Here is a 22,420-nt window from a genome sequence, read left to right on the forward strand (position 1 = left end):
GTGAGTACTCCTGTAAGGTTCAGGTGTTTCCATTGCAGCGCGGTACATAAATAGCAGCATCGCCCTCTCACCTGGGCGAAGCCTCCGGATTGAATCCCACTCAACCTGTTGCCCTTGTATCGCTCCACAATGAGCTCATCGCACTGCTCTAGACCAATCAGCGCTTGAGGCATATTTGGGGGGGGGTAGGGCGAGAGGGGGGCTGCCTCGTACCTATTGGCTGATCGCCAAGCACCAGGTGAGACAATGAGAAGATCCCACAGTTACTGTCGCTCCATACATGCGTGAGCATGGGCTGTGTCGAGACTCATTACATCACAGTACACTGCGAGTGTGTGTTGAACTTTTTTCGCACCTTACGTAGCCAGCCGCGCTAACCGGAGGTGCTGTGTTGGGCTGTATTATTGCTGGGTTGGTGTCGGTGTTGGCTGTAGGGTAGCTGTGTTACTGCCGTGTTGAGTGTTGGGGTGGGCTGTGCAAGGCACTGTGATGACTTCTGTCGCAAATGGCACCAAGAAGTGGACTAACAAAGGCTGCCAGCTGCTCTCAGCCGAAGAGAACCGAGCTCTCTTTGATGTCTTGGGACACAAGTGTGTGGTGAGTAGTGGACCGCATCTGCACGCACACACATCCCTTCAGGTAGCCTTGACACTGTTGGGGAAAGTACTGTTAGCGAGCACCTATGAAGTCCGGTACTTAACACGAGGTACTAGGTGACCAGCACCACGCCCGACCGAATTTATCTCCCCAGTAGCGATGTTGACACACCGCACCAGGTACTCTATTTGAAGCCGAGTCGACCTAGGAGAGGCCCAGGACCGGTTCAGATAATCGCCACTGGTGTTGGCCGTGAGCGGGAATCTAACCCGGGTAGCCAGGTTCTTGGCGCAGCGTAGCGCTAATCGCGACTTTACCCCGCTCCCCACTGGTCACACCGACACTCGCTCACCATGCCCGAAGGTCACAACAAACTCAACTATTCACTCATTCACTCACACAAGTCAATCACTCAATAACCCATCCACTCGCCTATCCACTCATTCACTCATAAAGTTACTAACTCAATTGCTCGCTCACTGACTCATCCATCCACTCACTACTACACTGTAGGTCACCTTATACTTTTTGGTTATTTCGGTAAAGTCACGTAGTTAAAAATAAAATAAAACAAATCACGACGTTTCGATCGCAACACAAGCGGTCGTCATAAGGCAAGTTGCAAAAAGTTGCCTGATGACGACCACTTGTGTTGCGATCGAACCGTGGTGATTTATTTTATTTTATTTCTACCTACGTGACTTCACCGAAAGAACCAAAGAGTATGGAATCCCGCAGTCACGAAAGCTTAAAATCAAGAGGTCACCTTATATTTGTAATCCCTCCCTCGAACTGTTCCACTCTGGAAATAAAGATATAGAATTCCCTACTACCATCATCGTCGTCTCGCCCCCCTCCCCACCAATCTCTTACACCAATACATAAATAACCCCGTTCAATTCTTGATACGTGTTAGACTCGCATCACTTCATAACTTGGATAATAGTGCCGTTTGTTCCTGGGAGCTTGACCATTTGGGCCTGTGCCACTCACTGCAGCGATGGAATGACACGTCACTTTACCTCGTTGAACAATCGTACAATAATACTGTACTTGTCAAACAGCTCATGCCACGTGGATGGCGACTTAACATCACGCACTGCTATACTTTTAAACAAGATTTACATAATCTTTTTCCGACATTCCTAGCATGCAAAGCACTCTGTTAGCTGCCCGTGGGGCCGGGATATTTGCGAGAGCTGAGCACGGGACCAGTCATTAGCGTTCTGGTGATTATTGTGAGGAATATTTTACTTCGAAACTCGGACCCATGTCTAACAGGGAGGGTCCTTGCCCATGATAAACATCGAGCAGTGCACCAGAGCATCGGTTCGAGCGAGTAAGTCTGCTGATGAGACCCTGAATGAGGCTGGAAATGTCCTCTTTCAAAAGGTCGTGTGGCTGATGTTCATGTGTAAATACAAAACTTATTTTGTTGTGCTTGGTTATCGTATTACGTATATTCTCCACATCGACGCTCACAATTATATTGTGGTAATGCGCCACCGTGGTATTTCAACGCCGCTCGTGCTGAGAGAGACCAGGCCCCCACCATAGGAATATGGAATTTCCACCACAGGCTTAGGGCTGACAAAAACTAACTGTCCACCCCGTGGCTTGGGGCGTGGAGTCGCCTAGATCACTTGTGACACTCTGTGAATGCTACAGTTTAAGTTGGGCTTTGAACACGAGTGCTTTATATGGCACTGCTGAGCCCATGAAAAACGAAACTATTTTATATTTTGCCAGGTAAATCCCACTGAGTTATATAGCTCTTTTTCCGAATCGACCTGGCCAGAAATGATGGCTCAACAACGTGGCTTATCATGTGGAAATTAATGTCAAGCCAAATACTCTAAATTCATGTTTCGAAATGCGGAGGGAAAACCCGGAGTGCCCGGGGGAAAAATCCACGCGACCACGGGGAGAGAGACACGCAGACTCAAATTATGCAGGCGCCAGGGTCGGGATCGAACACACGAACTCCTCCATACTGGGCGACGTGGTTAACATCTCGCCATCATCCGTTCTGGAATGTAATCACGGTGTGAGGGAATGTGACTAATGCAAGCCTCGTTCTCTACACTTGGTCAGATGAAGCTGTCTCTCTGGCCAGATCATTGTGGAATGGGCCTCGTTTCTCCCAGTGGATCTGATCTAGTGATGTCAATTCTACATTGGTATGACAGTCGAAGCATTTATATCTGCAGAGTAACCTCTCGTGTTCCATAACAAATTAGATGAGCCGATAATGTCTCCTTCACAAATCCATCTGTCCAGGTTAAAATCATGAAGTATTCCACAGACATATTCTATGGGAATTTCGGTAGAGCCGCGTAGATAGAAAAATAATAATAAAAAATATCACGACGTTTCCATCGCAACACAAGCAATCGCCTTCAGGTGAGAAGACGATTGCTTGATATGTTTATTATTTTTCTATCTACGTGGCTTTACCGAAAGACCCATAGAATATGTATTCCTGCAGTCACGAAAGCTTAAGTCAAGATATTACACAGACAACCCATCGACCTCCCGGGAGTGCACAATTTCAGCAGTTTACTATTTGTGAACTATTTGTCTTTTGTAAACGTGACACACTTTTTTTACTGTTTGGCCGTGTCGGGTGGTGGAGGGTAACGACACAATTTCAGCAGCATTGATTCAGTCCAAGCAAACTCTGCTCGTTTTAAATCAATGCTGCTGAAATTATGAGCTGTGTAAAATATATATGTAAGAACCCATGAGTTGTGTAAAGAAAAACTTTTCTTTTTATGTGGAGAGACATGTCTGTGGAGGAAGAGGAGGCGTATCGTCTCCTGGTCTGTTTTGTGAATTGCATTCTGCACAGGGACGCTCGTGGTTATCCTGAGTGGTGTGCTATGGAGTGCACCTAGCCTAGCACAAGCCTCGTGGTGACGTTACCGCCACTTCGTGGCGGATGGTAGCTAATGTGTTGAGTTAGGGTCTGAAACAAATATCTAACATAATGGTCCGAAAACATCCGATATCCGGAAATGTATAAATGCAAAAACTGGCCCCGAATACCACTCGCTATCCACAGCAAACACATTCCAGCCTTCCTAAACCCACCAGTGCGATGAGGGCCTCCCCACGCCATAAATTCACCACGCTGGTCAGTACGGGTTTAACGTCTGGACGCCCGATTCGCAAATTCGAAGGAGGCATTTACAGCAGCATCACGGCGTCCCACTACTCGTGACGCAATCTCATGTGGCTCGTCGGCAATCTCGATAGAAATCACAGCTGCTGCTCGATATCATCAGCCGTACGGAGAAGTGCGGGTTAATGAAGGGATGGAGGAGGGGTAGGAGGCGAGCACCAGTTAAAATATCTCTTGCCACCGATGTTAGCCGTAGCCGGAATCGAACTCGGGTCACAGCAGGCTCATCGCAGCACCCAGCTGCCCCCCACTCGCTGGGTGGTTGTTTTGAAGTGATGCTGTGCAGTGCTACGGTTATTTCCTCTTGTATCCCTATTGACAGTTCAGACTCTCGATGGGCTGTTACTGAGCTGTTTTGTGATTTACGCGGATGGGGAGAGAAGTGAAAACCTCTCTGGCAGCTGGCAACTGGAAACATGTGGCAGGAATTGATTTGTGCCGAGATCTGGTGACGTCATGTTCAGAGTTGTTGCTGTAAACCCCACGGCTCTAATAATAAACCGAGGCTGGGCTGATAGAGACGTCTTGGAGTGTGCCTCCAGTGTGGGCCGGTGGGGACTCGAGTCCCGGTCGAATCCTTGTGCTTGGAAGTGTTGTGTGAGCTCCTTTCGGTAAACGAGTGCGATGGAAAGTGCTATACTTTACGTGACATGGAGAAGTACCGTCACCCGAAACGTCACCCGTTGCATTTAAGGCCACGCTGTGTTGTGATTGACAAATACTGTCGAGGTTTTGTTGTTAAGTGTACTTGTGTATCACTGCCAATCAGTGGCGTAGTGACTACATAATATCATTATTAGCTCAGCTGGTGTGACAATCGGTCAGATGGGGCTCCAATATTTGATTTGTCTCTTACGGTCGCCAAATGTTACTGCTCTAATTAAAATCAAAGGTGGAACGTAAATGAAAAGATTTGCATAAAAAAGTTGTTATTTTACACTGAAAACAAATCTCATGGTGGTTGTCAAGGAGACCTCGACTCGTAGCTTTGGCCACCAGGGGAGGGGGGCAAGGCACCCCCTGCCCCCACGCTCGTTATGCGACCGCTGCCAACGCAGCAGCAGCAGCATCACCAGACAGAATCTGTTCACTTTTGTCGAAGCCGATGATTTGGTGGTGAACGACGCTACCTCTTTGGTTAGCTCCCTCTGTGCTGTGAAGAAGGGGCATCGCCCGAGACGTCGCCAGTTATAGACTTTTCCACGTCAGGCCACGCACTGTTGTTTGTGGGAGGAGGAGGGGGGGCTACGGAACTCGTCTGTCCGGCTCCGGGAGCGCTCTCCACCCAGGGTGCAGAGACAGGCGTCACCGCATTCCGACTCGGTTCATCAGCATTCGCGTCGCCAGGGTGACATTCAACTCGCGATGCTCTCATCCATGATGGTCGAGATTAAATTATACAACGTAGACAAAATATATAATGGAATTGCCCCCGTCTTGGAATGTGGCATTTCTTTCTCTGCCTCATTGTAGACCAACGGCAGATGAGACCCACTCCACAAGTCCCACGACTGCATCGGCCCTACTGCTTGGAGTTTTTTTCCCTGCCTCCTTGAGCTTTTGTTCCGTACCTCGTTTTCTACTCGCGTCCACTAGTGTCTCTTTCCGCATCCTCCTACCTGTCTCCCTCTACTCCTCATATTCTGCCGACACCGGTGGCATGTCCACAACTCCGGTAATCTCTGGGTCTTTGTTAGTCAGGGTTTCTGTGTGCATCTAAAGTGTCTGTGTGTGCAGCTATGGGTTTGTGTGCGTCTATTGGTGTATGTGTGTGTATCCATGGGTCTGTGTGTGGAGAGCGGTAGTGTAGCGGTTAGCGCGCTTAGATACGAACCCAGCGACCCGAGTTCAAATCCCACTCACAGCCAACACCCCCTAGGTCGACTCGGCCTCAAATTAGTACTTGTTGAGGTGTGTAAACATCACCACTAGGGAGACAAAGGCGGCCAGGCGTGGTGTGCCGTTCCGGCCTTTCGTATGTGCTCGCTAGCAGCACTTGCCCCAGCAGTCTGTTATAGCTATACAGCGTGTGTCTTTTGTCTGTGTGTGAGTCTATGAATCTCAGTGTGAGACTGTGGATCTCTGGGTAAGGGAATGGAGCTCTGTGTTATGGTCCGAGTCTCTGTGCAGGTCTGAGTCTCTCTGAGTCTATGGGTCTCTAATCTCCGACGGCTTTCTAATTGTTTTTTCTATGTGTCTTCTCAACACAGGCCCAAAACCATCTTAAATGAACTTGCCTTTCCAACTCAATTATTTCTGTAACCTCCCAATGCACCTCCTTTCCCGTAGACACATTCCCAACACCCCCTCTCCCTCATTCCCCAAATCCCCTAACCTAATATTACCAACATTTCCTAACGTCCTTGTCATGCTTCCATTGGCAGCATCTCCCAGCTCCATCGTCCCTAACCCAAGGGATGATGGGCGGAGTTCACCCTCGACCGAGACTTGAACCCGTGACCTTGCAATGGGAGAGTCGAGTGCTCTTCTACAGTCACTTAACAGAGTGGTGATGTTCATCATGTTCATCACGTTCATCATCACTACTCTGTTGAATGAGAAATCACGACGAATGCCATCAACGCGAACCGAACATTGGTCATCAATCTTCCAGTCTCCAGAGCAACAGCGCAAATCACACCAACGGCCATGTTTAAGGCCAGACAATGTGCCAGACAGGCCCGGGACAAGGATCCTCCAATAGAACATTGAGGGATTCTCTCAGGCAAAGTGCGAGTATCTCGCGATCATAATGAACACACGTAACATTGATGTCCTGACACTCCAAGAAACCCACGGCTTGGATACCCTACATGCCAATCGCTCCCACATCCTTGGATACAACCTCAAAACGAGCCACTACCACCCGAAATATGGCTTGGCCATATACGTGAAGAACATCATCGCATAGTTATATGCCTTCCCACGAACTCAAAAAGAGGCCAGCTACACCACCATCATCAAGATAGGGGAGCTGCATATCACCAATGTGTATAAAGCCCCTAATAAAAAATGGACAAAGCCAGGACTCCCAAGCACACTAATCCCAGCCCTCTACATTGGTGACTTTAACAACCGCCATACTATGTGGGGCTATGCAGGCGATCAGGCCGACGGTGAAGAACTCACCGACTGGATGTCCACTGAATATCTGCACCTGGTTTTGGATCCCAAGCAGAAAGAAACTTTTTTACTCTGCCCGCTGGCAACGCGACTACAACCCTAAACTCACCATCATTACCAAAGGTCAAAGTGGGAGCACACTTCAAACATCACGCAAAATACTTCTAAGCTTCCCCAAAGTCAACATAGGCCCATCATCACCCACATCAGCATTGAAATCCCCGTGATTCTGTCAAAACGATTACCAAAGTGGAACCTGGTCAAAGCTGACTAGGAACACGATAAGGAGGCTGTAGAGAGAGTGGTGAGTCGAATTCCCGCAACAACAGAATGCTGTCACCGTTTTGTTGACCTCCGTACTGCAGCCGCCAAGAAGAGCACCCCCCGAGGCTTCCTGAAAGAATCCACTCCCTGCTGGACAGAGACCCAGAACCTGCTCCGACAGTACAAAAAGTTGGACAGCCCACAGGTCGCAAAGCCCCTTGCTAGAGTCTTTAGACTTAGCCAGACGCCAATGGTGGATTGAGTGCATTGAAGGCCTGGACTCCACACACTCCAGCCACCATGTATGAGCCCTACTACGACACCTGGGAGCTGCCAATCCAACAGAATACCGGACCGCAAGAGTCCTGCCCAACTCTATAGCCTCCAAAGTAGTAGTGAACACAATAGGACCACTTGACAAAACCTCAAGCGAGAGATCCATTGTCAATTACACCCACCCATTCACCACAATGCTGCAACCCTCCGGGAAGTCCTGTAAATAGAGGAAAATGGTTGACTACCTATTCACCAGGACCTCAATATTGTCCCTCATGATTGCTTGAAGTCACACAAATCCTTTTGGACCCATGTGCTTAGCCTTCAACCGTGCGAGTTTAACCCCAATGAAGCTTGGAGAGCTGAATGGAGTTTAAAATAACTCACAAACACCTTGTGAAAGACCCAATGCAGAATACCCCTAGTTTTGACTTTCCACAAAGCTCATGGTTCACCCTAAACCGCATCCGCACAAACCATGGCAGGTGCGTATACCTGATGCACAAATCATCATCGTCACCAGTGGCTCGACGGCAATAGCATCATCGCTATCGGATCGTGGCTGTGAGCGTGTCGCTGTGGTGAGTGGAGCCGAACCTATGCCCTGTGTCTTGATCCCCCTCCCTCCCCTGTCCCACCCCGGCCCCCCCACAGACGCTGGCCTCGGCCGTGGTGCAGGTGTTTGCGGCGTGGCCAGGCGAGCGGAGCTGGAGGAAGCGCCACTGTGGCGTGGCGTGCGTCGTGCGCGACAGCACCGTGCGCTCACACTTCATCCGCATCTACAGCATCCAGGTCCGGTGGGGGGCACCCCCATGCACCCCCACGCACCCCCACGAACCTCCATGCTCCCCCACGCACCTCCACGTACCTCCATGCACCTCCATACATCCCTACGACACACACCTCCACCCTCCCCCACGCTTCCCCCCCACGCACTCCCACACACCCCCACGCACTCCCACACACCCCCACACGAGCAATGTAGCGCAGCTGCTGTGCGTGCTTGTGGCGACGGTGCTCGTGTGCGACGACGGGGTTCGTATCCCATGAAATTCGATTGCATTAACATGCCAATCCTCCTTTGGAGCATTTTTGACCCTGCCTACTTACCAGAGGTCGCAAACGAGTTTTGATTCCTTACCCGTACCCTACCCGAAATGAGTGACAAATGGTTACTCACCAGTGACTCACGGCCTATCCGTACCCGGCCGCACCAGGGTCGCAAACGGGTACCCGTACCCAGCTGGATACGGGTAGCCGGGTATCGGGTAGGGTACGGGTATCGGGTACCCGGTTGCGACCTCTGCTACTTACCCTTGGGTGACACCCACCTCAAACCTATATATAGCCTCATGTTGCAAGAGCCCTTTCTTGTTCAGCAGTTCTACAGCTGTATCTTTCTACCTGATGACGATTGCTTGTGTTGCGATCGAAACGTCGTAATTTATAATTTATTTTTTCTACCTACGTAACTTTACCAAAAGAACCAAAGAGTATAATGTATAGTGTTGTTTATATTCTCCACAAAGAAGCTGTTGAATATTTAGAGGCACACATGGTAAACAACACAACCGTACAGAGACATGCTCTGCTGCACTGCAGAAGTGTAGATAAGCTGATGGATAACATCACTGCGTGTGGAAAGGTCGGATTTGCGAACGTCTACAGCAAGTGACAGCTCCGACGGCACCACCACGACCACGCAGGGATGCGGCGCTGTGTGTGGGCAGTTAATTGGTCTGGGAGGATGCGTGACAGCGGGACGCGGTGACGTAGTCGTGAACCCGTCAGTGCATTCTCGTCTCAGGATCAGAAGACTCTGCTGGACCAGGAGCTCTACGCGGAGTTCATGTACCGCACCCTAAGGCCGTACTTCCACTGCTTCGTGGCGGACGTGAGTAGCACGCGGCGCACTCGGCCCTCGACCCGGTCCACCGCTCGCAGCAGCTCCCGCTCCAACAAGCTTAGAGGCACCAGTCTCGCCTACATGGCCCCCACACAGCCAGCGGTGGAAATTCCACGTTCCTATGGTGGGGGGATGACAACAACGGTATTCCCCTGCCCACACGTGTGCACGTGTCCAGTCGGTGTGGTGAACACTTCAAAAACGCCCAGAAGCGTCCCGTACGTCAGGTCGCCTGCTCTAGCATAGACACCATTGTAGCAGCTCGACTGACCAGTACGCCGCACTGGATGCTGCTGCTGCTGCGGCCGCCGCCGCCGCGTATGACGTGGGAGAGAGATTCCCAGACGGCTGCGGCCAGCGAATGTCGCTCAGCTGGGACGGTGCTGGTTGTGGGTGTGACGAGCTTCAGAATTAGGAATATTTATTTATGTTGGAGTCATCCGATGAGCTATACATCTATTTTCACAGATGTCCAGTAGGGGCAGGTCAGAGCACTACAAAAACAAACGATACAAACACACGATAGGAGTGCAAAGTATAGGAAAGATAAAACAAATCACTTAAAAATATATACAAATAAAACTAAACTATGTTTTTTTCTTGCCAGGTAAGGCCCACTAAGCTATTAGCTTTTTATAAGAAGCGACCTGATCACAAAGTGGCTTATCAGGTGGAAATGTATTGCAGCTAAATAATCTAGATGCATGTTTATAAAGGTGGGGGTAAAAATCAGAGGACCCAGGGAAAAAAATCCACGCGACCAAGGGAAGAACACGTAAACTCCAAATATACAGCAGCAGGCGTCAGGGTTGGGATCGAACCTCCGACTTCCTGCATACCAGGTGAGGAAAATAACATCACGTCACCATTGCGCTGCACTGCAGTCAGTGGAGAGAGCGGTATAGCGAGGTATGTTGCTTGTCCAACAACAACAAGAAGCTGTTTCATCATCTGTTCTAGTCATTTCAAGTTTCTATCAGAAGGCAAAGATACAACACCTGCACAACGAGGCGAGCTTCGTGACGTCGGTCTGACACCACATCGGCACTGCATTGCATCTCTAGCGAAGAGCGCACTCCTCGCGCCCGCACCCGGGCCCGATTGTCGTGACAGCGGGGGGGGCGCCACCTCCATCAATATATCAATCCCTTCTTTTTGCACCGAACAGAAGATTCCGTGCATTGCTGAACGCCGCATTCCATCGCCCACGCTGGCAGCAGCACAACACGGAGAAAATGCGAGGCATAAATCACTGCAGCCGCTAATCTGTGCCGAAGCTGTGGAGCAAAGTCGCTGGCTGCAGAGCTCGGCGTGATCCGAGGGGACACGCGAGCCTGCGTGCAGCCCACTGGATAATGCAGAGGGGCATAGGTGATTGTGGACGGTGCATCACAGAGACACCCACGTTCGATTGCTGGCTGCACTGCAAAAATGAAAGTTGTTGCGGTTTTTGATTTCTCAGCACATGTGCATCATCAGCAGTGTACCCATGGCAATGATGATAGTGGTTATATTGTGGTGGTGGTGACGGTATTGTAGTGATGGTATTGGTGCTCGTTAACGCATTGCGCTAACCGCAACCTCCAGCGCACCATAACCACGGTTATATGACCGTCACCATCTCCGTCATGAGCATCTCTGCCACCACCACTACCGTGACCACCAAAGACAAAGATTCCCCGTATAGCCTTTAACAGACTGTTAGTACAAGTGTCCTGTTAGCGAGCACCTATAAAGGCCGGGGTGGGTGGCCAACAACACGCCCAACCGACTATGTCTTCCCAGTGCTGATGTTTACACAAAACTCCAGGTACTAATTTAGCCTGACTTGACGTAGAGGAGGCCCAAGACCAGTTCAGATAATCGTCCCTGGTGTTGGCCTTGAGCTGGAATGGAACTCGTCGGGTTCTTAGCGCAGTGCGTTAGCCACTGCGTCTCCGCTTCCCGTGGAGTGGACTCACTCGATGGACAAACGCGCCGCCCGCTGATCGCTCGCTTGCCTGCAGTGCCATACGCATTGTGGCTGTGGCTTTGGGTGTTGCCCGGTCTCTGTCCCCGGGGCTTCAGCTGCGACACCGAGTCCCTCCGAACCTGCCTGACGTGTCGCCCCCACCCTAACCCTAAACAAACAAAGGGGAGAATTTAGTCAGTCCGCATAGCGAGCAGCATTCCTGGCGTCATCGTCTTTACATCCATGGCAGTTCCGCCTCCACAACCAGCCCTCAACCAGCCCTCAACCAGCCTTCGCCGCTCCAGCATTGGCGTTCCATTCATTGTGTTCCCTCTGTTCCCTTAGCGTTTATGGTAACCGCCATCTGGATGATGACGGGCATGGTCAGGATAAGTACTAAATCAGAATGACTGACTGACAATCACGAGATTGTGATCAGTTCAAGTTCCAGTGTAGGGTCAGCCCACAGTCCACAACTGGGTCACCCCCAGTGACGCAGTTGTTACACGCCACTCTCTGAACCCGCCGACCAGAGTTCAATTCCCAGCAGCGGTTGACAGCAGTGGCTATAGGCGATATCTAAACTGGCTCTGGGCTCCATACTTCATAACCTCACTGCTGACGAGCGCAGAATACCACTATAAAGAAAGGCCATTGTCCAAAATGTCGCCTATAGTACATTTTTATTTTCAGGCCATGCGGTATTGCCAACCACATTGAGCGTAGTTGTTCTGTATTTCTTCGCTGTATAGAGAAAGGGCCACCTTCAGGACTTTTAGCTGCGAAGTTCAGTGAGGAACAAAGACGCGTCCGCTAAAGCGGTCCCAATACACAGAAAGTGCCACCGCGTGAGATTTCCGAATGGATTCTTTATTCCGTGACACGAGCCCTGTCATAGCACCATTGGGGATAAACCGGGAGATGTAAAAAACAAACGACACTGAAAAACTAATCGGAGAGCTTCTACTTGCCGGCTCGTGCGAGTCACAACTCTCACCGTGGTGTTCCTGTGCTGCCGGACCACGACTCTACCAGGCGCCAGTGCGGCGCGGTGGCTTGTGTGGCCACCGCTGCTGTGCCCACTCAATCCCTGCCGTACAACACCTTGCCAATCTCGCCAAGGAGCATAAACAATCGCACGAACTCTGGTCTTCCTCGCGGCCACTTTTAGCGAGCCATCGAGCAAAGACGGTCACCGCATTGCTTGCTTTCAGATGCGCTTCTGCAGCTGTCTGAAACGCTCTTCCAATATTAGGGAGCCACTAAAGCTATGGACTTTTAAATCTGGATTGAAAACTCTTTTCTTTGTAAATGCTCATTGTGTTTAGTTTATTGTTCTTGCCCCGCACCTCTGATTAGCACAGATTGGCTACATATGGTACGAAAGAAGTTCAACATACATATATAGATGCTGCCACCACCATTCCTCCCCCTCTCACCTGTCTCTCTGTTCATCACCAAACAGGAGTTTCAAGTCGGGCTCAACTTCTCGAGTGAGAAGGAGGCCCAGGCTTTTGGCAGTGCAATCTTGGAGAGAATCCAGCAACGGCAGAGTAAGCATTACCCTTCCTCTGTCCACATCCCGGGCCTCTGTGTTCCCTTTGCATTTACGGTGATCGTCATTCAGATGAGTGGCAAGGTCAGGACACGTGCAGCCTGCTATTGACAGCCCACCCTCTCCCCACTCACCCACCCGCCCACTCGCTCACCCACCCACTCGCTCACCCGCTCGCCCAATTAAAAATATTACGTTAATTGCACATTAAAACGACTAATACATTATATTTTCGGTTATTGACAATATAAGATATTTAAATGTTTGCTAATCAAGGGACACATAAAATCAACAGGTATTAAAACATTCATAATCAACGTTTTTGGGTTTAGATCGCGATTTAAACCCAAAAACGTTGATTATGAATAATATTGGTCGCGAAAGCCTACGTGTTAAACATGTATTAAAACATGTTTGATTAACATATGTAAATAAGCTACATATAAATACAGAAAGTTGTCTGCCAGATGTATGCCAGATGCGTGTTTGTGTCGTGTCGCTCCGGCAGCGCGGGGGCCCGTGTTCTCTCCGAGCGAGGCTGCGGCGCCAAAGACACAGCGCGATGTGGAGATGCCTCCCAGCAGCGGCCAGCAGGGCTTCCCCTTCTCCCTGGGCAAGCTGTCCACAGCGACGCTCGGCCGATCAGCCAAGAAGACTGCTAAACCCAAGATCGACAAGCGCTTCATCAGCGGGCCCAGCAACTTCCAGTACGCTCCATGCATGCACATACGCACGCATCCATACAGGCCCGGGTCGCGTTCGAAACGGCATGGGTTTATGTCATAGCAATAATTACACTATGTAACAAAAAAAATCAATGTTGTCCCCAGGTAGTAAGTGTTATTTTCGAATTTCGTATACCTCAAAAGTACAGAAAATGGCTTATTCTCCACAAACTTTGCTTTTGTGACCAGGACAGTGATACTTGGAAATTTACCTATTTTCAATGAGAATTCCAGATAAATTCAGTGCTGAGTAAACTTGGAGTAACTTCTAGAACATTCTAGAACTTTCCAGTAATATAAATCGTAGTATAAATACAGGGGCCTTAAGCTCACCAGTTCATGCTCTTTGGTTTTTTCGGTAAAGTCACGTAGGTATAAAATAAATCACAACGTTTCGGGCGCAACACAAGCGTGTGTCATCAGGTGGGAAAGCATGATCTGCTGCTGAGGCAGACTGTTGTAAAAGGTTTGAAATGGGTGTAGAACAAGGGTCATAAAGAAGTGGGCGGGGCTAGTGATGTTAATGTGAGAACTTAGCATGTAACTGTAAGATAGGAGAGCGGCCTCCTCGATGAGGGCATGGAAGTGGCTATGTTAATGTGAGGGATTAGCATGTTAATGCAAGAACGAAGAGTGGTGCAATCCAAAGGACATGTGATACATATCTGCATTTTTCTGAGATGGCATCAAGAGGCTGCAAGCATCCGGCAGACGCATTTTGCTATGTCTGCGGCCAATTTATCAAGACGAGCGAAAAAGTACTCTGTGGAAGCATCTGCTAAGATGTGTAGGGCCTGCAAGGCATATTTCGGCATGCCTGTCGGGGATCAAGACAAACCCTGGGCACCTCATTTCACCTGCGAGCAATGCAAAACAACTCTGGAAGGTAAGATGGACAATTGTTGCTTGGAATTTTATGTCATAAAATTAGTTTACATTTTTAATATTGTGTAATAAGGGACTCGATCCTGGTTCTGTCTCCGTTGTCCTTTATTCGGGTTCTTACACTTTTCCCGCACGGCCCTCGCTCAGAGCTCTCCCCTTGGCAGCTCCGTAGCTGCCCTCGCTCCCGTAGCCTCCACACCTCTGCAGCTCCGCTGCAGACCCCCTGTGCAGTCCTACGGCTGCCCTCACTGCAGCTCCATCGCTGCCCTTACTGCAGCTCCACTGCTGCCCGTCGTTCCTCCGCGCTTGGTCACCGCTGGCCGACGGTGCCAAGTCTTACTCCCCCGTGTGTGTGGCGATCTCGCCACTCCTCGACCTCCGCCCTGCGTGGCCTCACTCTAACTCAGTCTCCCACACTCTCCCGTCTCTTCCGGTATCTCTCCCTTAAGACCTCACCCCTCTCACCCACGTGACCTAACTCCTCCCCCCATGACGTCATATCCGCGAAGCCGTTTACGCCCGCATTACAATTGTAAAAGTTGTAATTTTTAAATGTTTTACAATTTTCAATGTCATTAACAAAAATATATAATATATAAAAAATGTTGCGAGAATCTCTTGCACATTAGTCATGGGTGAAATAAATTTATTTTTGTAGGATGGTACAGAGGGGAAAAGAGAGCCATGAAGTTCGTTATCCCAAGAATTTGGCAGGAACCCACTGACCACTCAAACAATTGCTACTTCTGCATGGTGGATACTTCCAAACGTCGGACTGGCAAGAATGCACCTGCTATCACGTATCCGGACCTTCCTTCATCCATCGCCCCGGTGTCACACTGCCATGAGCTCCCTGTACCCACTCCTCCAGAGAGAGAGCAGCCGTCTTTAGAAGAGCAGCAAGTCGGAGAGCGAGGAAGACGTTGTAGATCCAGATTACAATTTCAGAGGTGGAGCTGAGGAGAGAAGAAACCCATACTACCCCAACCAAAAAGACCAACGACTTGATAGAGATCTTGGTCTCACCAAGTCCAATGCCGAGCTTTTGACGTCTAGGCTCAAGCAGTGGAACTTGTTGGATGCAAGTGTACAAGTCACAGATCAGAGGAAGCGTCAAAAAACCTTTTTGCAGCTTCTTCACCCGTCAAGATGGGCTCTGCTTCTGCCACTGTGATCAGTCTGTTCGAGGCAATCGGAATCGCCTATAACCAGAATGAGTGGCGTCTCTTCATTGACAGCTCATCCAGGAGCCTCAAAGCCGTGCTGCTCCATAATGTTAACAAGTACCAGTCTCTTCCCCTGGCTCATTCGGTGCACCTCAAGGAAGATCACAACAGCATCAAGACCTTGCTGGACGCCTTGAAGTATGATGAGTACGGCTGGGAGGTCATTCGATACTTCAAAATTGTGGCATTCCTGATGGGTCTCTAAGGTGGTTTTATCAAGTTTCCCTGCTAGTTTTGCCTTTGGGACCAGTACGGACACCAAGGCGCACTACCACAGGTGGGACTGGCCACAGCGGACCGAGTTCTCTGTGGGGAGGAACAACATCAAGTGGGAGCCACTGGTGGACTCCCGGAAGGTGCTGATGCAAACCACTGCACATCAAATTGGGCCTTATGAAACATTTTGTCAGAGCTGTAGATAAGGAGTCAGCAGCCTTCAAGTACCTTCAAGACTTCTTCCCTAAGCTGTCTGAGGCAAAGGTCAAAGCTGGTGTCTTTTTCGGACCACAGATAAAGAAGATCCTGGAGTGCAATGAATTTTCCAAGAAGCTCACTAGTAAGGAGAAAGCGGCTTGGAACAGCTTTGTCGCAGTGATTCGGGGCTTCCTGGGCAATCACAAGGCCGAAAACTTTGTGGAGTTGGTTGAGACTCTGGTGAAGAACTATGGCACAAAGGGCTGTAGGATGTCCCTGAAAGTCCATATCCTTGATGCTCATCTTTATAAATTTAAGGAGAACATGGGAGCGTACTCAGAGGAGCAGGGCGAGTGCTTCCACCAGGATATACTGGACTTTGAATGCCGCTACCAAGGACAGTATAACGAGAACATGATGGAAGACTATGTTTGGGGGCTGATTCGTGAAAGTGATTTACAATATAATCGTAAATCTCGAAACACTACTCACTTCTAAATCTTTTGTAGTAATTTTTTTATTACTTTAGTATAAATACACGTTAATTTTGAGTCATGTTTTTTTTCTGACTTTACGTGAATGAAAAGACATAAATACGTCCGTTTTCTCATTTAAAATAGGTAAAATTCAAAATATGACTGTCCTGGTCACAAAAGCAAAGTTTGTGGGGAATAATAGCCATTTTCTATACTTTTTAGGCATTAGCAATTAAAAAATAACACTTACTACCCAGAGACAAAAATTGTGTTACATCGTGTTATTATTATTTATACGTGTATCCAGGAGAGAAATGCGCCAAGCCTGCTTCTCCCCTGCTCCGCCTGTGGATTTGCCACTGTGTGTCCCAAAAATAATGTATTATATTTGATGGCGTGCAGTGATAGGGGTGTGCGCTGCTCCCAGCCATGGCTAACATCAGTGGCAAGTGATATCTTAATTGCCATCCCCCCAACAACTTCACCCATTAATAACCAGTGTGGTGAAGTATGGTCAAGCGACCCCCGTGTGACCCATGCGATGTGAGGAGGCATCCTTTAATCCAGCCCTGGGTTGACAATCTGCCGTTGATTCCTGTTTCCATTGCAGTTACATTTTAGATAAATATATAAACCATTTTAAATACAAGCATTGCATACAACACCATGAGTGTTTCAAATGCATCAATACATTTGGGAGATGAGTGGTTTTGTAGCAACTCACTTGCATCTATCTATTTGTTATCATGCAAAGTGGCAATTGGCAGTGATAATGCAGGTGCCACATTGATTCCGTGTTTGTGTGCGTTTAGCTGCGCTACTAACCCGGCGACTAACCCTTGTGTTCTATTTCGTCCTTCGTAGGTGTTACTTGCTAACAGCACTTGCCCCAACGGTCTGTTAAGGCTATAGGGGAGATATTTGTCTTTTGCATTGTGTTTCTTTGAATTCGTTCGTCTTTGTGTTTTTCACGGTGCTTTGAGATGCCACTGCACTGAAAGTGCAAAATAAATAGGGATGAGAACCCCCGTGTGTTTGTTGACGCAAGGCATCATTGCTGGCGTCAAGACTCGGCAAACACGCAGATCTCCCCTGCACATCCCTCGGGGCCTATCACTTGCTCCTGTAATAATTTGAGATGCTCTCAAACTCGCCCATGGCGAGCTAGCTGAAACTATCACAGTTGGCCCGTTGCTAATCATCTGTGCTGTGTACCACGTAACTCATTTAATTTGGCTGCGTCAAGTGGTGGAGGGTTCTTGACAACACAAATTTGGTCGGTTCATTACGTCAATCGAATATCTTGATGAGCAATGATTTGTGTTTTTACTGAATGCAAATTCAACCCGGTTGAAGCCTGGAGAGCTGAGTGGAGTTTGTGAAAGACCCAACGCAGAAGATCCGTGGGTTTGATCTTCCACGAAGCTCGTGGTCCACCCTAAACCACATCCACTGCACAAACCATGCCAGATGTGGATACCTGATGCACAAATGGAAAATTAAAAACTGTCCAGTGTGTGACTGTGGTCACGAGAAAGGACTGTACAACATAATGACGTATTGCCCTATTCACAAATATGAAGGTGACACAGAAATACACTCCACTGATCCTGACGCACTTGTCTGGCTTGGGCACTTGAATGTGAGATTGTATTTGTTGTTGTGCATCTACATCGGCCGTATGAAAGAAGAAGATTGAGCATTTGGCAGCATTTCCCATGAAACAAGGCCCCTAATGTGTTGTCGTGTGTTCCTGGGATTGCAGTGGCTGTATTTTTTTTGTTCAGCTAACTCTGTTTTTTTTCGTTATTGACAGACACCTTAAACACGTTGGCTATAATCCACAAACTTCCTTTGACGTGAGTACAGTGCAACGGGCCCGCACTCACTCCGGCTCCTGTTTGGTTGTTTCTGCTGTGATTTCTATTTGGTTGTCTCCGCTCTGCTTCCTGTTCAGTTCATTGCTGTACATTTGCTTTTGTGCTATGGCTTTTGTCATTTTAATGGCACAGAGGTCACTTGCAGATGAGATGTCCCTGGTCGAACCCCTGGTCGAACAAAACAACCCTGAGACTTGAACCTCTCATGTGCAGCGAGTGGGTAGCGTGAGACTCTACTCATCCCTGTTGGTAGCCCTGAGCAATTTTGTGGAAATTCCACATTTCCATGGCAGGAGTCGGATACTACTAATGCTGGAAATGCCATTGGATGTGTTCACTACTGTGTGCCTCACATTCTCCCTGTGTTTAAATGAGTGCAGAACATAGACCCAGAGCTCAAGAGGATGTTCCAGTCAGTGGGGATCACGGAGAAAGACCTGAAAAGCCGATCTACCTCCCAGGGCATCTACGACATCATTGAGAAGCATGGAGTGGAGGCTGTCAAGGATGAGCTGAGGCAGAAGAGTGAGTAGGTGGATGGGTGGGTGGATGAGTGAATGTGTAAATGAGTCGGTGAGTGGATGGGTGAATGAGCAGGTGAGTGGGTAAGTGGGTGGACAAGTAGGTGAATGAGTGACTGGATGGGTCGGTGGATGAGCGGTTAGGTAGGAAAGTGTGTAAATAAGTGGATGGGTGGGTGTGTGTGAAAATGAGTGGGTTGGTGAATGACTGGATGGGTGCGTGAATCGAGTTCGATTCCCACTCAAGACTAATAACAGTGGCAAATATTTTAACCAGTCCTGGGCCTCGCCCTATGTTGCCTAAAATGAGAACCTCGTACCGTGTTTAAACAGCACTGGGGAGACAAAGATGGCCAGGCATGGTGCTAGCCACCCACCCCCTTGTGCACCGCTTTCACAGGTGTTCGCTACCAGCACTTGCCCCTGTTAAGGCTCTACGGGGGGTCTTTGTTTTTCTGCCCACGTGTGGTTTATCCACCCTGCTCACAATGCCATTTATAATTATTTATTAATGGGTGACACCTTTATGGTTTAACACGAAGGCTTTCGCGACCAATATCATCCATAATAGAGGTTTTTTTGGGTTAGATTGCGTAAATATATAAATGTGTCGTTAAAACCCGCCACATCCCGACACAGCCAACTAGTAAGGGTTGTCACGTAAACAGAACGTGCCAATTCGTCACTAGTACAGCACACCGGTGTGTTGGAGAGCCAAGCCACAACATTTACAATCTATGACGTTTCGCCAGTAGTTACAACTGGCTTCATCAGGCGACATCCAGATTTGTGGAGAAGTCTGTTTCTTTCCTTATGTAATAAAGGACTCGATCCTGGGTCTGTCTCCGTTGTCCTTTATTCGGGTTCTTATACTTGTCCCACACGGCCCTCGCTCAGAGCTCTCCCCTTGGCAGCTCCGTAGTTGCCCTCGCTCCCATAGCCTCCACACCTCTGCAGCTCCACTGCAGGTCCCCTGTGCAGTCCTCCGGCTGCCCTCACTGCAGCTCCACCGCTGCCCGTCGTTCCTCCGCGCTTGGTCACCGCTGGCCGACGGTGCCAAGTCTTACTCTGCGTGTGTGTGTGGCGATCTCGCCACTCCTCGACCTCCGCCCTGCGTGGCCTCACTCTAACTCTATCTCCCACACTCTCTCGTCTCTTCCGGTATCTCTCCCTTAAGACCTCACCCCTCTCTCACACGTGACCTAACTCCTCCCCCCCATGGCGTCATATCCGCGAAGCCGTTTACGCCCGCATTACACCACCCTCCCCCGTAGAGAAAATCCAGCCGACCTCGGCTGAACAATAACGAGACAAGTAATGCGAGCGAACACAACCATCACACATTCAAGGACAACGAAGCATACAATAAATATAACAACAACAACAAAACACAACAGTAAAATTCAACGAAATGTAAGGGACTTTGAGCGCGTTCGGGTCGCCGGTCCGTCCCGGACGGGCGGCGGCCCTCCTGCAGACCGGGAATGTGACGGGGTTTTAGGAGCGACAGGATGAAGTCCTCCTGTCGCTATTGGAGGCCCGTCAACATCCCGGTCCCGTGTCCCTAAAGGCCCAGCGTCGGGGGTGCGTCGCGATCGTGTATGCGACGGGGTCGGAAGGGTGGCGGGGCTCGGAGTCCCCGCAGCCGTGGTAGGCACACCCCGAGCAGAGTCTCCTGTCTCCAGCAATGTCACGGCCGGCTTGTATGTAAAAGGCACGACAGGTGCTCTTGCAAGGTCAACAGGCACAGGCAAGGATGAGTCGGCAGCCACAGACCCCGGCAAGGCAACATCGGGAGATGACGCATCGTTTCGAGGGGCCACATGGTTTCAAGCGCGACGTGTGAACGAACCAACGCCGAGATCCAAACCGAACACGCGCAGACTGTGGGTTGGGAACCTCGATGAGGCGAACCGGCCCTTGCCATGGTTTGTGTAATTTAGGAGAGGTACCTGGCCGCACCTACGGGCAATGGAGCCAGGCCATGTCCCCCACCTTCCAGGGGCACTCCCCCTTCGAGCGTCGAGCACACTGCTCGTTCCGGGCCTGGGCTTTGGCAGTAGCCATGCGGGCCCCTTCCCGCGCCACAGTAACCCAGCGAACGGTATCCTGAATGTAATCAGGAAGAGGCTTAGCAGGTCCCCTCACTCCAGTTCCCAACTGCACATCCATTGGCGGCACGTGCTCGCGACCGTACATAAGGAAAAACGGCGAATATCCTGTAGCCGCATGCGGCGTCATTCGGTATGCCGAAAGTACCCCAGGGATATGCAAATCCCAATCAGATTGTTTTTTACTCACGGTGTGACACAACATGGCGGACAAAGTCCGATTTAGCCGTTCGACCATACCATCCGTTTGCGGGTGGTAGGGAGATGTCCGTATCTTTTTAGTTCCAAGAGCCGCGCACACCTCCCCCAACAATTTAGAAGAAAAATTCCGGCCTTGGTCTGTGAGGAGCCTCTCCGGCGCCCCCTTGTCCATAACGTACCCGAATAGAAAGGAGTCTGTGATAGACGCCGCTGACTGGTCAGGCAAAGGCCAGGCCATCGGCCAGCGGGAGAGGTACTCCACCCCAACTAGCAAGTATTTATTTCCCTTAGCGGATGGCGGGAAGGGTCCCAAAATGTCCAACGCCACCAATTCGTTAACTCTAGACACCTGAATAGACTGTATGGGCGGCACATATGGTTGTTTAGGTGGTTTTCGCCGGGCACAATCGGGACACGCGCGAACGTGACCGACATCCGTTGTCATGCCGTGCCAAAAATAGTCTCGCTGCAGCGTCAATAGGGTCTTCTGCACCCCCAGATGTAAAAGCGTGTCCCCATGCAGAGTCCTAATCAACTCGTACCGCAAGGATGCCGGTACAACCAGACGCCAGCGTTCCTGTAACCCTTCCCTCCACATCAGCAGACCATCGCGGAGAGTGGTTTCCGGCATACCCCCCGTACCCAGTCCCCCACTCTTCTTCGCAGTCCGATTCCGTAACGAGACCAATGAACCATCCAACATTTGTTCCCGAATCCACACAGCCCTTGGAAGATTCAGAATCCCATCAGCCGGTCCCGGCTCCTTTGGAGCTTCAGGCACGTCGACCGCCAACGCAACAGGCTGAGGGGGTTGCTGAATCGGCGCACATCTATGCGTCCCCGACGCGCATGCGCAAGGGGATCGCTGCGGCAACCTAGAAAGCGCGTCCGCATTCGCGTGACGTACCCCCTTCCGATGGTGAATTTGGAAGGAAAATTCTTGCAGCGTATCCAACCACCGCGCCAACTGGCCGAATGGTTGGTCCATCTTGAGAGCATACTGCAAGGCCGCATGATCCGTGCGTACAATAAACGAACGACCGTAGAGATACGGTCGAAATTGGCGGAGAAAGAAAACAATAGCCAAAAGTTCCCTGCGTGTGACGCAGTAGCGAGTTTCTGCGG

The 22,420-nt window shown here is 49.8% G+C and overlaps 1 protein-coding gene across 1 annotated transcript in view; it reads left to right on the plus strand.

Moving 5' to 3' along the window:
* The first annotated feature begins 221 nt into the window (after positions 1-221).
* The window catches only part of LOC144732740 (uncharacterized), a 35,985-nt gene continuing 13,786 nt past the window's right edge, over positions 222-22,420 (plus strand). Inside the window, exons 1-7 of the mRNA XM_078614309.1 lie at positions 222-597; positions 8,099-8,236; positions 9,252-9,338; positions 12,767-12,854; positions 13,365-13,563; positions 18,399-18,441; positions 18,843-18,987. Coding sequence (XP_078470435.1) covers positions 490-597; positions 8,099-8,236; positions 9,252-9,338; positions 12,767-12,854; positions 13,365-13,563; positions 18,399-18,441; positions 18,843-18,987 — 808 coding nt within the window. The 5' untranslated portion in view covers positions 222-489. The remainder of the gene's footprint in view (positions 598-8,098; positions 8,237-9,251; positions 9,339-12,766; positions 12,855-13,364; positions 13,564-18,398; positions 18,442-18,842; positions 18,988-22,420) is intronic.

Source organism: Lampetra planeri, chromosome 44, assembly GCF_965212315.1.
Source record: "Lampetra planeri chromosome 44, kcLamPlan1.2.h2, whole genome shotgun sequence".
In the NCBI taxonomy this organism is placed as follows: domain Eukaryota; kingdom Metazoa; phylum Chordata; class Hyperoartia; order Petromyzontiformes; family Petromyzontidae; genus Lampetra; species Lampetra planeri.